At 45.2% G+C, this 13,483-nt stretch overlaps 1 protein-coding gene across 14 annotated transcripts in view; it reads left to right on the top strand.

The window, feature by feature from the left end:
* LOC149350833 (thiamine-triphosphatase-like) overlaps positions 1 to 11,682 on the top strand; it is a 663,235-nt gene extending 651,553 nt beyond the window's left edge. For all 14 annotated transcript variants that reach the window (XM_089580006.1, XM_089580007.1, XM_089580013.1 and 11 more), the window contains one exon: positions 11,094 to 11,682. In XM_089580006.1, the coding sequence (XP_089436132.1) occupies positions 11,094 to 11,221 (128 nt within the window). In that variant the 3' untranslated portion in view covers positions 11,222 to 11,682. The remainder of the gene's footprint in view (positions 1 to 11,093) is intronic.
* The last annotated feature ends 1,801 nt before the right edge of the window (positions 11,683 to 13,483 follow it).

Genomic DNA, 13,483 nt, shown 5'->3' with positions numbered 1-13,483 from the left:
TCGAGAACCTTTTACATGCTTCAGATTCACTTATATTTATCAATCGGAGGGCTTCTGTTAGTTCAGCTAACATTTCCTTCAGATGGCTAGAAGTTATTTGAGGTGGTAATTCATTGTAATCTAGTAAGGCGCACACCACGCGTACTCACATTTGGACCTGCCGGAGGCTGCGCGCGGCACTTGACGCTAACAGCCTCTTGCGCGGCGCTGATATCGTGCAGTACCTATCGGCACACGCGGGAAGCGGTGTGTCGGAGTACATCAATCGGAGGATACTCTTCGCGAAGACCGATCAGCACCTGACGAAGACTCGTCGTCGCGAGCACCTCTTCCTCTGCTATAGGTGCGCCGCAGTGCGTAAGGTGCATGGGCGTGAATGCGGGGGAGGGGGGGGGGGGGGAGGGGGAGCATGGCCACCAGTCTGTAACTATGCAACAACAAAATGTGCTGTTGATGGAATTAGTCGCGTGCATGTATAAGCATTAGGTGTCTGTTATCACACTAGGGAAATAATTATGAAGGAGTACCTCATAGCCCGAGCCGCTTTGGGGCCCATACAACCAATTATGAAGGAAGTTTCTATCCGGTGAAGACACATAGAAAGTTCCACCTTACAGGTTGCAGAGCGTCCAAGAAACACTGCATGATGCGATTTCTGCACGCAGAATGCTAATTTTTTTTTAGTGTACTAATAGTGGCCATTCCCCGCATTTAGCCGTTGTGTGTTTGTCTGTCTGTCTGAAGCCGGTTTTGTGGCAGACTGCTCACATGCACCTCAGGTGCCAGGTATATATATTGTGGTTGTTTTTCTTCTGGTTTTATTAATCTCCCATTGATGAAACCTACAAAAAAGGACACTGATTTCATTGATTTCATTGATTTCACTGATAACTGATTTCATTGAATCATTACGGCTGCAATTTTTGTAGCGGCACAAGAAGCAACGTCTTCAAGTGTCTGCTCTTGGCATCTTTCCAGCAAAATCGATCTTTTATTTGACGATTTCATTGACCGAGTTTCAATGCTTTGTCTCGGAACACACGCAGCATAAAACGGTAAAAAATAAGAGATATGGCACGCATGAACATGCAGCTAACATTTAAAAAAAAACGACTACATTACGAAATCAGTTGTCACTCAGCTGCTTTATGAAGCGCTGGCACTCATAATAGTAGAACTATCCTTTCGCCCTTTATTTCATTCTCTCGTCCTTTGGAAGACTCATTATAAAAGATTCGCTCTTATAATGACGCCTTTCCATGTATTCTGTATATTGGGGAATGAAAAATGGTGCACGCATGGTAGCCTCGATACAGAGCCGACTGCGTTCCACCGAACCCACTGCCAAAAGACAGGACTCTATTATGGAGGCATCCCGCTTACAAGGAATTCGACAAGTCGGCATTGCGTTGCATACATAAGGCACCGATATTTTAATGCCTTCTTTTTCCTTCTAGGATGAAATAATAGAATAAGAATAACGTAATATAAATTTGCAAAATTTAAAAGAGGAACAGTTTAGTGTGCACTGTTCGGTAGAGTCCAGTGCGGGTGTCTTACGCGATGGACAATCCTTGTACCCACTCTCGCTCACCTTGTCTATTGCTGTGTGCCTGAGTTTATTGACTCATTCAGTGAAAGACGCAACCTGCTTCCGTTGATTCATTCGCAGGAACAGCGTCCAGTCGTAACGGGCAGCATATTGTAATATTTTTTTTAGAGAAAAGCTATGCCCCCGTCGTCCAAACGTATTCCGCAATGCAATTTTGTCTTGCATTTTATAGCTTTCCTTCTTGATGCATTCTTCAGCACCTACGCTCGTATGGGATACGTGCCTTTCTCAAGATAATCGATTTGCGCGCACAGTGAGAAAGAAGCGCTCACCCCTCAAAGGGGCAGTGGCCTCTCGCAGTTTTCGATTGCTGACAAATTCAAACAGGAGGATCGCTACGCCTTGCATTTTGTGCACTCAGATGTCTCAGTTTGGTGATTCTGTTTGGAGATCGATCAATCAATGGGCGATACCTCTTGGGAATCATTGGAAGAAGTGCGCGATCACGTCTGGGGTAGAAGCGATCAATTGTTGTGATAAAAAGCAGGCTAAACGCACCATTTTCTTTCTCTCAGAGATCGTCCGAAACCTGTAGCAAGCCATAATGTGGAGCTTTAAGACAAGCACGTAAAGGTAGTGAAGACATACAGAAGACAGAAAACTTACGTTCCAGTCGCCTTTTTTCTGGGTACTGTCGCCCGTGCATAATAATCCAATCTCGCGAACGCATGCTCATATGAATGGAAAGTGCGCAAAGGTTATCTTCTCTTTTCCTTCTCTATCTGTATCGAACTTTCAAGGCCACTCACTTATCGAGCAGTAGGAAAATGTCGAAGGCCCTAGACTGGGAGGCATTTTATGAGGCGTTTTCAGGGTAATTTGTGCTTCGCACTAGACCTTTACGGAAAGGGTTGTGTTGTGCTGTGTTGTGTTCTGTTTAGTTGCGCACAAGCATCTAGGGCTATCATGCGCCAAGCTCAAGGTATACATAAAAATTGTTTCCTGCAAAATTTTATGCAAACTATAAAAAACTAAGGTGGTGTAGAGGGCCGAAAAATTAGTTCGTACTACCTAGTGGTGACATATGAAACGAAATTTTAGAAATGGCTAATAGTGTTAGAGATGACCAAAACGGGAGGGGGGAGCGAGTAAGCGCACTCGACGCACACACAAATTTAGTGAGAATAAACAACGGATATATTGCAGTTACAACTCAATTCTTGTTCGCGCACTCTAATAGGGTTCGCACTGTCTTACGCACGTCCGCTCAGATCGCTCGCGCACGACACACTCCGCGCTGCGTCCCCTGCCGCCAACGCTGATGAGTCGACGCGCCGCACTCGCGAAAAACAAACACCACAAACACAAAGGGCGTCCTGACGGCGCCGGGGAAGAGGTGAAAAAGGATAGGCAGGCGATGCGGTATGCACTCTGGACCGACCGGCGCAATGAGCCAGGTTCACGTGCGCGCCACTTGAGTCGACGAGACGACTGCCGCCGTCTGGACGGGAGTAGGCGCCGATGTGGAATTGCGTCGTACGAGCTTTAAAGAAGGTCAGTGTGACCTCAGCCACTATCGTTGGATAGGCAAGGATCTAAGGGCTCCCAAAAAATCAACTAAGGATCTCAACCTTCTTTTCAGGAATCAGAAAGTTGCTGAGGTGTATCACAAAATTCAATCGAAGCACTGGGTTAGAATTTCTCAAGAAAACCTGTTTCTCTTAAAAAGCTAAAAACGTAAGGCATGTCAACAACCGCATAATCAACTACGAGAAACATTAGATGAAAAAGAATGTATTCATTATAAAATTGAGTAAAGTACTTTTTTCTTCATTTCTCGAGTTTCGTTCATGAGAATAAAATAGTATTTACTGTAATTTCATCTCCACATTTTTTACAAACAGGCTAGTCTCGTTTTGTCAGTAGGAAGCTGTGTGTAAGGTGTGTGTCCAATACGGAGACGACATGACATTACTTCTAAAATACGTTCCTAGTACCTACAGGTCTTTCATTCACCCAGGATGGGCTTCACAGGATGCAGCTTATTGTTTAATTCGTTATCCCAAGTGTTCTGTCATTTAGCCTTGAAATTACTGAGTATTATTTTCATGCAGTCTATATGCGGACTGCTGACTTTCTTGATTTCACGACTGCGCGCTTCTGCAGCGCATAAGTCGGCTCTTTCATTTCTATCTATTCCAACATGACTCGGCACCCAGCAGAATTTTATCGTTTGTCTCTGAGCTGTGACTTTCTCTTTGCTGTGTATTATGCTTCCTACTAAGGGTTCGACTGCCTTTCTGGAATGTAGGGTCATGAGCAGGCTAAGTGAATCTGTGAAGATATGCTGTTGTCAATACTGTCATTTTTTCTACAGCTACAGAGACAGTGCAACGTTCGGCAGTAAAAATGGATGGACAGTTTGTCAGCCTTACTATTTTTTGGCAGTTTCCTAGCACTACCGCGCTTCCGATTATAATCTGATGTTTTTGAGCCGTCAGTGTGAGATTGCGTGCAGTTCACATATTTTTCTTGTAGTGGCAGGTATTCCAGTAATATGTGTTCTTGTGGTGTTCGTGTTTTAAGAAGGTGTGTTAACGTGAAATTACATAGGGTGCACCATGCTGGCAGCGGGTCGTGCCTTGAGGTTACATCAGGAAAGGTATCCAGTATTTCTAAGACTTGGCAACTATATCCCCGAAGCGGAGTAGCAGACGTCTGATTGACTGGGGTTTATCATTGAACAGTCTTCTGGAAGTGCACTTTGTAACTATAGAATAGCTCAGATGTTTCGGAGAGGACCCTATTTTCAAGGCATATGAGCATGTAAGCATGGTTCTCCTGTCTTAAAGGGAACGTTCATTTGTATCCACATAAAGACTATTTATGGAAGATGTTCTGTATGCGCAAGTTGAGAGCCGAAAACCTAGGTTTTGCACTGGATCTAGTTTTTTAAGGTATGATTATCTTGCAGGTCAATGCACTACACATCCCTACTCTAAGAAAGAGCGTACAACGAAGCGGTAGATGTGCAATACGCACATTCTGTCGATCCCCCCATTGCTTTCGTGAGAGTACTTTGAGTATATTCACGGATCTAGAAGCTTTCTTTTTGAGAGTGTTTATGTCAGGAAGAAATGTGAGCTTTCTGTCAAAAGGTACACCTAAAAACTTATATTCTTGTTTTACTGGAAGTGCGGTTTCCGTTAGGTGCAGGTTGAGATCGATCTGCAAACCTTTTCTGAGCGAGAAAAGAACAGCAACCGTTTTTTGTGAGGAGAACTTGAATCCATTTCTGCCTGCACACATCGCTAGTTTGTCTACTGGCAGTTGTATCGTGTCTGATATGTTGTTAAGCCGGAGGACGTGCATGCAATTTGAAGGACATCAACATAGACGGAATACAAATGAACTGGGGAATTATTTTACATATGAAATTCATTTTTACAATAAAGTTCGTGGTACTAAGATAACACCTCTGCGGTACTCAATTTTTCCAAATTATTTATATCGAAAGGGTGGAACCTAGGCTTAAATGAAATTATCGGTGAGACTGAAAATATTTCAAGCAGTTAAGCATACTGCCACGGATACCTAGGTCTGCTCGGTCGCGAAGAATTCCAAACCTCCAGGCGGTGTCGTAAGCATTTTCCTTGTCAGAAAATGCAGCCATGCACCGTTGTTTGTGTATGAACGCTTCAAGCTGTGTTTTTAGGGCGGACGAGATGGTCATTTGTAGAGCACACTTTTTTAAATCCACTTGGTGGACGTCAAGAAGTTCCTATGATTCAAGAATAAACACTAATCGAATATTTAGCACACTTTCGAAAGATCTGGCAGGACAACTCGTGAGAGCTATTGGCTTATAGCTACCAGCCGAGGTTGATGGTTTTCCAGCTTTCAGGGATGGCATTATCACGGCCTTTTTCCAAGCCTCTGGCATTTTTTTATATTCCCTTATTCTGTTAAAGAATTTGAGAAGAGCCTCTAAAGCACCTTCGGAAAGGTGGGCGACTAATTTATAACAAATTTCATCAGGCTGTGGTGCTGCTGTTTGCCGGTGGACAGTACTGCACGTATTTCTTGCAGTGTAATTAAGTTATTGTAAGGTTCGTTTGTGCTGTCACTTGTCGGCAGTCGCTGTTTTTCAGTTGTTTTCTTTTATTTTAAAAATAATTTTGTCTAGTGGGAGGAACTAGAAACTGGGGCCAAATGTTCCCCTAGTATGTCTGCCTGTTCGTTAACACTTGTTTGTGTACCAGAAGCTGTCAGAAAGGAAATTTTTAAAGGAGAAAAACTGCCATTAAGTTTTTGAACTTGTTCCCGCATTTGTTTGGGATATTACTGAATTGTTTGTGGATGACACATAGTTTTGCCAGGAAGTTTATTCAGCCTTGCGGAGGATGTGCCGTTCTCTTGCTCTCACCTTTCAAAAAAATTACGAGGTTTTCGTGTGTTAGGTTTCTTCGAAAAAACTCCCCAGGTTTTATTTTGTTTCTTTTTGCGTCTATGCATTCTTGTGCGTACCAGGTCTTGTTATTTTCTTCGTACTACTCCTGACGATTGCGGAATAACCAGGCGTGCAGCCACAATGATACAGGTGACGAAAACTTCGTTTAGTTCGTCTACACTAATATCAAGATTATCGGGAAAAAATCTTATCCAGACTGGCTCTTTCTCGAGACAGTGGCCAGTCGGCTAAGTGCAGTTTCTAACGGCGCGGTTTGCTAGGGAAGATTGAGGGTGAGGATGATGAGGTGATTACCATGGGAAGGTGATCGCTCCCGTAAGGATTGCCAAGAACATCCCACTTAAAATAAGTAAAAACAGAAGGTAAACTAAAGGACAAATCTAAACAGCTCATTTTACCCGAGTTCGGGAAGCAGTAAGTGTGCTTGCCTGTATTAAGCAGGCAGACATTATTAGACAAAATAAAATTAGGGGGACGCTTAGGCTTCGGCTTAAAAGTAGACGCGATAGAGGCCTTCTCCTCCTTTATTTCTCTTTTCATTCCTTTTCTTCCCGATTTCTCGCCGGTTACCAATACACAATTACATTACCGATCAAGGTCATCGATGCAATCAAAATTATGGATCACATTACCGATTACCAATCGCCAATCACTATCTAGGTTTACACTGCACAACATAATATGCCACTACATACTCATACATATACACACCATTTGATTCAGTACAATGAAACACCATAACACCACCTTTTCATTCCGCGCAATTTCTGACTCCTAATTAGAATATTTATGTTTATTTTCTTAAATTACTGTAACATAAGTACACATCCCAAACGCACGTTACCAAGTCATACACAACACAATGCGTTCACTAGGTGCGCCTCTCTAACACGCATGAACCAATGATTATTTTGGGACATTCTACTAAGGACAATGAAGAAAGACTGTTCTGAATTCTCACAGTGTGCGTTACCTATTGGCCATCCAGCATGACCGCGAACCCTTTGACATGATTTTCCTGCTCGGACTGCACAGCCTGTGGAAAACAAGCATGTTGGACCGGCATGCTTAGCCTGTCGTCTCCTCCAGCCCACATTTCGGCCAAATGGTGCTCCAGCTGAAAGACACTTACAAAGACAGTGACTATCAACCGGACTGGTTCCGGTTATTGATGTCTTGTCTTTCCTTGCCACCGTTTTAGTCAAGTTGTGTAAAGACGTATGTTTTAGTTGTGTGGTGTTGTGTTTCCATTCAACTTGCTCGGCTACTGGCTGATTACTTGGTAAATAATGTACAGGGTCGTCCAAAAGTTCCAAGGCCACAGGGTCTGCTTTAGAGCGCTATAATTGGGCAGCTACGACACCCCTGGAGCCAAAAATCTCTGTAGAGGATAGTAGAAGTACTATTCTCACCTCTGAGAACCTTGATGTCTTTGATGCTATCGTAAGTGGCAGTATACGCCGCTTGAAAGCAGACCCTGTGGCTTGGGAACTTTTGACGGACCCTGTACATAGGTCTTCATTCATATAAATGCGTATAATAAATACCATTCTGAGAAAAAGAAAACCGTTCGTGGCATATGCGTTGCATGACCGCCTGGCACGCAGGGAGCCTGGGTTCAAACCCCAATGCCGGCTATTCTCTTTTACGGAATTTCTTCTATTTTCTGGAATTTTGATGACGGCCGACGCCGATTATTCAGCAGAACGAGCTCCTTGCGCTATCGTGCAAAAATATTTCACAGTGCGGCCTCTAGTATCTGTGCTCACTTCCCCAGAACGAGGAATGCGCATTAAAATCCCCTACTACCAGATATTGCTCTGGTAACTGATTAAAAATTGCTTCTAGATCATGGGAGTGTTACAGTGAGCTGTGGTTGAAGATGTACTAAGCACATTGAAATTGTTTTAGAATGAAGAATGGTGACTGCAACTGCTGCATATTCTGTTTTGAGCCTGATCTTGTGGGTTGCAACACCAATGTGGACTACAATAGCAACGCCTCCAGAGAGCCTACTCGCCTGCTCTCGGTCTCGTTGAAAGAATGCTTGGTAAAAATATTTTTTATGTAGAGGCCGTGGTTGGCCTCCTTTAGACATAATGCTACCGGCGACAGGGAATTTAAAAGGTCTGTTACATTGCTATAGTTTTTTAGAAGTCCACGACAATTCCAGTGGATTACGAACGCCATGATGATTTTGGGGGATGTATTTAAAAACTTAGGTCCCTGCTTGTTTGGGGCCCGTTACTGGGATTTTTTTCACCTAGCACCACTCAGGAGAGCTCCGTTGCCGCTTCAGCGGAGGCGAGCTCGGACTTGTGTTCATCGCTTCAGTGGAGGCGCTGGAGTTCCGTGGGGAACGCGCGAGCAGAGGGTTAGTGGGCTTCTCCCGAAGGAAGGAAGCCTTGCGGGCTGCCGACTTGATGGCCGGCGGGCCCTTTTTCGGGGGTGGCGTAGCAGCTTTCTCTGCGTCTGCCAGAGGTGCGGGTGGCCCTGCCTCAGCCTCACTGTGTGCGAGCTGGGCAGTTGCCAGAGGCTGGTGTGGTGTGCGGCGCCCACGCACCACATCGACGAAGTTTGCATATGGAACTGCCAGGGAGAACGTTAGCTTCTTTTTTGGGGAAAATGTCAGCTGCTTTGTTCCGCCCTCACTTGGGGAAGCGATCATTTGGGGGAAAGTGAGGCGCCATTAAATACTTGCTATTCGTCCAGAGAGAGAGAGAGAGAGAGACTCTTTAATGAAATGCAGAGAATTTAGCCGGCGTTTAAAAATCGCTGGCATGCTACTCTGCGTAGGAAGGGAAATTTGGGAGAAAAAGACAGAAGGAGAGCAGCGTGGAAGAGGTAAAAAAAAAACCCGAAGATAAAATGCGGCCATGAAATGGGTACTAAGGATGCAATGGCGAGTATTGATGTAACCTATGGAATGATGGAGCGCATAGTCCGACAAGTGGGCTGACGAAGTTCACTGCATGAAGAATGCATGAAGGTAACGTGCAAGTGAATTTAGAGCTTATCAAGATGTCCAATGTCTTTTAAATATGTAAAAAGAAAGTTCATTGCAAGTCTCTGTTGCCTGAAGCAGGCTAAGGGACCTAAAACTTTGTCCATTGTTAGGGGCACTGGGCAGAGCTTCTGCATGCAATGTTCACTCAATCGACCCACATCTTAGATCAAGACTGTCACCCAGAATTCCTCGACAACTGGAAACACTTTATCACCGACTTCGTCTGAATTCTGCATATACAAACGGCTTGCGATACCGCTTTGGACAAACGAACAGTCCGCATTGTGACAATTGTGCCTCTATAGAAACTGTGGAACATATCCTACTTGTGTGCCCTGCGTATGCTAACGAGCGTGCGTACTATTCGTCCATGGTGCCACCCGTCCACCTTGGAGCCCAACAAGGGGGCGAGAAAGGAGCTGGCCAGCAAATCCTACCCTCGTCAACTGTACACGCTAACATAACCTCATATGGCGTAAGCCCCGCCGCGGTGGCTCAGTAGTTACGGCGCTCGGCTGCTGACCCGAAAGACGCGGGTTCGATCCCGGCCGCGGCGGCTGAATTTCTTGAAGGCGAAATTCTAGAGGCCCGTGTGCTGTGCGATGTCAGTGCACGTTAAAGAACCCCAGGTGGTCGAAATTTCCGGAGCCCTTCACTACGGCGTCTCTCATAGCCTCAGTCGCTTTGGGACGTTAAACCCCAATAAACCAACCAACCAACCAACCAACCATATGGCGTAACGAAGGGTAGTTCGCCACACAAGGTTAACCCTAGCCGCTAGGAAAAAGGAAAAACCACGAAAGGAGGAGGAGACAGGAAAGTTGGGAGAGAGTCGATAGGAAGATAGGAAAGTAAAAGATATAGAGGAGGACAGGAAAAGGCGACCGCCAATTTCCCCCGGTCGGGTCAGGTCGGAGGTGCCGACTGCAGGAAGCTGGGTCCAAAGTGGTGTGTTTCGTCCGCCGAGGGCTCTTAAAGGTCCAAACAATCGGCATCGATTAAACAACCAGGATCCCCTTTTCTCCAGACACGGCTCAGCCACGCACGGCTAAGCGTTGGTGCTCAGGTCCGTGGTGGCGCACTGCTCACCAATGTACCCCTTCGGGGATGCTCCTGCGGATGTTGTCGCAGTCGTGCTGTCGCACGTCACCATCATCTGCTTGTTGCAGATGACCCTGCGGGGCTTACGGAAAGGGATGAAGTGGCAAACACGTTTTAGACCCTTGAGCAGATATCATATTTTTCGTCCAGAAGGGCTAGTTAACTTTCACACGTGAAAAGCAGGTAGCTGTCGTCAAAAGGCGAACTTGCAACGTTCAGTTCACAGCGCTAAACCACAATTTTTCTAAACGACAATCCTTTCCGTGTACTACATTAGTCTCAACCTTTTGAACTGCTGACTATTATTACATGGTTTTGATGTCGAGCATTTTGTACTGCACTTGTTCCTGTCTTACACTGGTGTTTTCATATTTATGTTTTTCTGATTCCTTCTATTTAGCTGTTTATTGCATGCGACATTTCTTCACCTGCTGCATATTTATGTTTTACTTGTTGTTTTTCTTTATCTCACTTTATTTTTCGATTTTGATGAATTTTTGTTCGGTTCGCAGAAAAGTATTGAGTGGGCTCTGCTTGAAGGGAATAGTAAATGAAATAAAATATTGCAATGAAATATGGACTGCTGGGAGTTGGTCTTATTCTCAATACATTGATTTCGTCATAGTTGTAGCTTCACTGCAGCCACGCGTCTGCCTCTGTAAGTTCTCTCGGAATCATTTAGGCCACTATGCCTCATGCATTCCCTTCTTCTTGCCTAAAGTATCGCTATACACTTCGTTACTGCTTAACGACGCTCACCTACAGTTGTTTGAATGCATCTTCTGAGCTGACGGCAAAATATTTGAACAGCTGGGATTTTAAAAGGCTGCACCAATCTCAGCGCAGCGAAAAGGCTGCGCTGAGGTGGATGTTAGTAGTAATTATTCCTTTTTTCTAATTACACTCCATATTGGGGGCTCCCCAGAACCATTGGAATGACAGAGTCTTCTTGTATTTTCCAGGTGTTGAAGACGGTCCCCCGCCAGAAGGAAAAGTGGAAAACTACTTGAGACTTCAGCGGCCTGCCCTCTATCGTCGCCTAGTCGAGGATATATGGCCCCACGCGAAAGCAAAAGACGCCCATGTGTGAGGGGGAAAAAAAGCAAAAAGTGCTAGGAGTTGCAGGGCAAATGCAGACAGGCTGCTATCCTAATATAAGGCGCAATTAGAAGGAAGCGTGTCTTTAATTCTTATGTTTTGCAAAAAAAAAACACTGCCTAGCTACTTAAAGCATCTGCTAATCTTGTTATCTGGCACTTAGACAACTGTATGCTATCAATATAATCAGCAAATAAAACCGAGAAACAAGAGACGTGGCGCAACTACTCATGCGATGGAAGCGGTGAACGAAGACATCAAAAGAGTAGTACATCTTGATAAGGACGCTGATACAGATGTTTCCAGAGCCTGTCTTGTCTGACAGGCTCTTTCCTTAGGCTTTTCCTTTCTGCTTGTGATGTAGATTTTGCTTCAATGTAAAAGTTGTATGTGTCCACCTGCTAGGGCCTCCTGGGGGCCTCCAGTATTGAAAATAAATAAATAAGCTGCTTACCACGGTGACTTCGACGTCATCCAAGGTGTTGAACATGCAGTCGCAGTCGGCATCGAATGTAACATGCAGCATCGTCGCCTTGCGCGCAACGCAAGCGCGAAGTGAGGTGGATGAACCGGAGATAATCTATGCAAGAGGACAGCGCGGTAGTCTTTATTGCGAGTGTTGTGTCTAAAGAACGCTACAAGTCGTACGCAAGGGCTAATTATACTACCACGTTTTGTTACCGCATAAAGCGGCGCCTTAAAGAAGCCCACAGAATACAGTGTTCCGTCTTATTGGGTGATGAGTGAAGTTAAACCGAAGGAACGCAAAACAATGTCGAACAGCTTGGACTTGCATTGGCAGGTGCAATGTGTCTGGCGTTTTCGTGTTGCCCTGAAAACCAGGCACGGCTGAAAAATTGTGTGAACTCTCTGGGCATCTTTCTATTATGTATCTTTCTTCCATCTTTAGGCAACTGTCACCCCTAAGTTTCTCACATCGTATATCCACAGTGAAGCTTTATCATCGCACATTTGTGCACCGAAATGGTTTTGTTTATAACTGGTAACAATGTAAAAAAACAAAACAAAAACAGGCTGGCCCAGAGCACAGCTCATGCTAGTTTGCAGCTTGCAGCCTTTGTTTGGCAAGCCCTTGTACGCAAGGGCGTCCGCAGAATTTTTTGCAGGGGGGGCCCCATTGGTTGTTGGCGCCGGAGGGGGGGGGGGGGGGGTATATTCGTAGCGAAAAGGCACTATTTGCGGAGTAAATTTATTTATTTATATATAAATAAAAAATAAGTAAAATACACACATGAAAGAAAATTACAAGCAGCAAATTAAAGCGCGGATTGTAGAGATACATTGGAGTTTATCAACAAAGAAACAATTAAAATTAATAAAAATGCAAAAAGATACTATCAATACTCGAAGTGCTCAGTCTTACTGCATACGGGTTCTCGACTCACCCGAATTGATGACCAGCACACAGCGCAATATGTTCACAAACACGCAACTACAGTCACTCAGTCAGTCTTCCTTGAACAGCAACTGTAGGCGCCTCGGATTTTTCTGGGCGAATTGCGTAGTTACACGGGTGATAAATTCATTTCTGTGCTTCATTACACGCTCTCAGTGCACAGTCATCATATATATTGATTGGAAAAATGGTTGAACAAGTACGTTGAAAACAAAAGATGACTATATATACAACGAAAACTTATTTACAAGATAAATGCACGCTCGCAGCTTCATACACCTCGCTCCATCTTGCTCGCGCATCCGCACAGTCGAGCAACCGCACACACACTGCTCGCCGCTCGTCGTTTTCTCGTCCGCTGTCTTGGTTGTTCTCACCTTCGTTGACAACCCGCCACTAAAAACACCGAAGCACAAACACAGAGGCGCGCACACGTGCAAGGGCTTACTTGCCACAATATCCACGAATGCGCACTTTTGGGGTGTAAGGAACGCCGCGCGACTTCCGAGGGGAAGGGACACCCGCAACTAATTCGGCCGGAAAATTTGTTTTTGTGCTTTTATGGGGTTCAGAGCCCCAAAACGACTCAGGCTATGAGGGACGGAGTAGTACAGAGTTTCGGATAATGTCGACCACCTGGGTCTCTTTACCATGCACTGACACGCACAGTACATGGGCGCTGTTGTGATTTGAGGCCCAGCCAGAGGTGACAGGCGAGCCAGGCAGGCGCCATCGGGCTGCGTTGACCAAAGGCGCTGGTTTTCGGAGAAGACGCAAGGAACGCTGGTGTGGGGGCGCCTCTGGAGACTGCGTCGCCGTGAACAAAAGCAGCTAATC

The sequence above is a fragment of the Amblyomma mixtum genome, chromosome 3 (assembly GCF_055824585.1).
Source record: "Amblyomma mixtum isolate Tamu chromosome 3, ASM5582458v1, whole genome shotgun sequence".
NCBI lineage: Eukaryota > Metazoa > Arthropoda > Arachnida > Ixodida > Ixodidae > Amblyomma > Amblyomma mixtum.
Note: the sequence above shows the minus strand (reverse complement) of the source record. Positions and strands in the feature narration are given on the sequence as shown.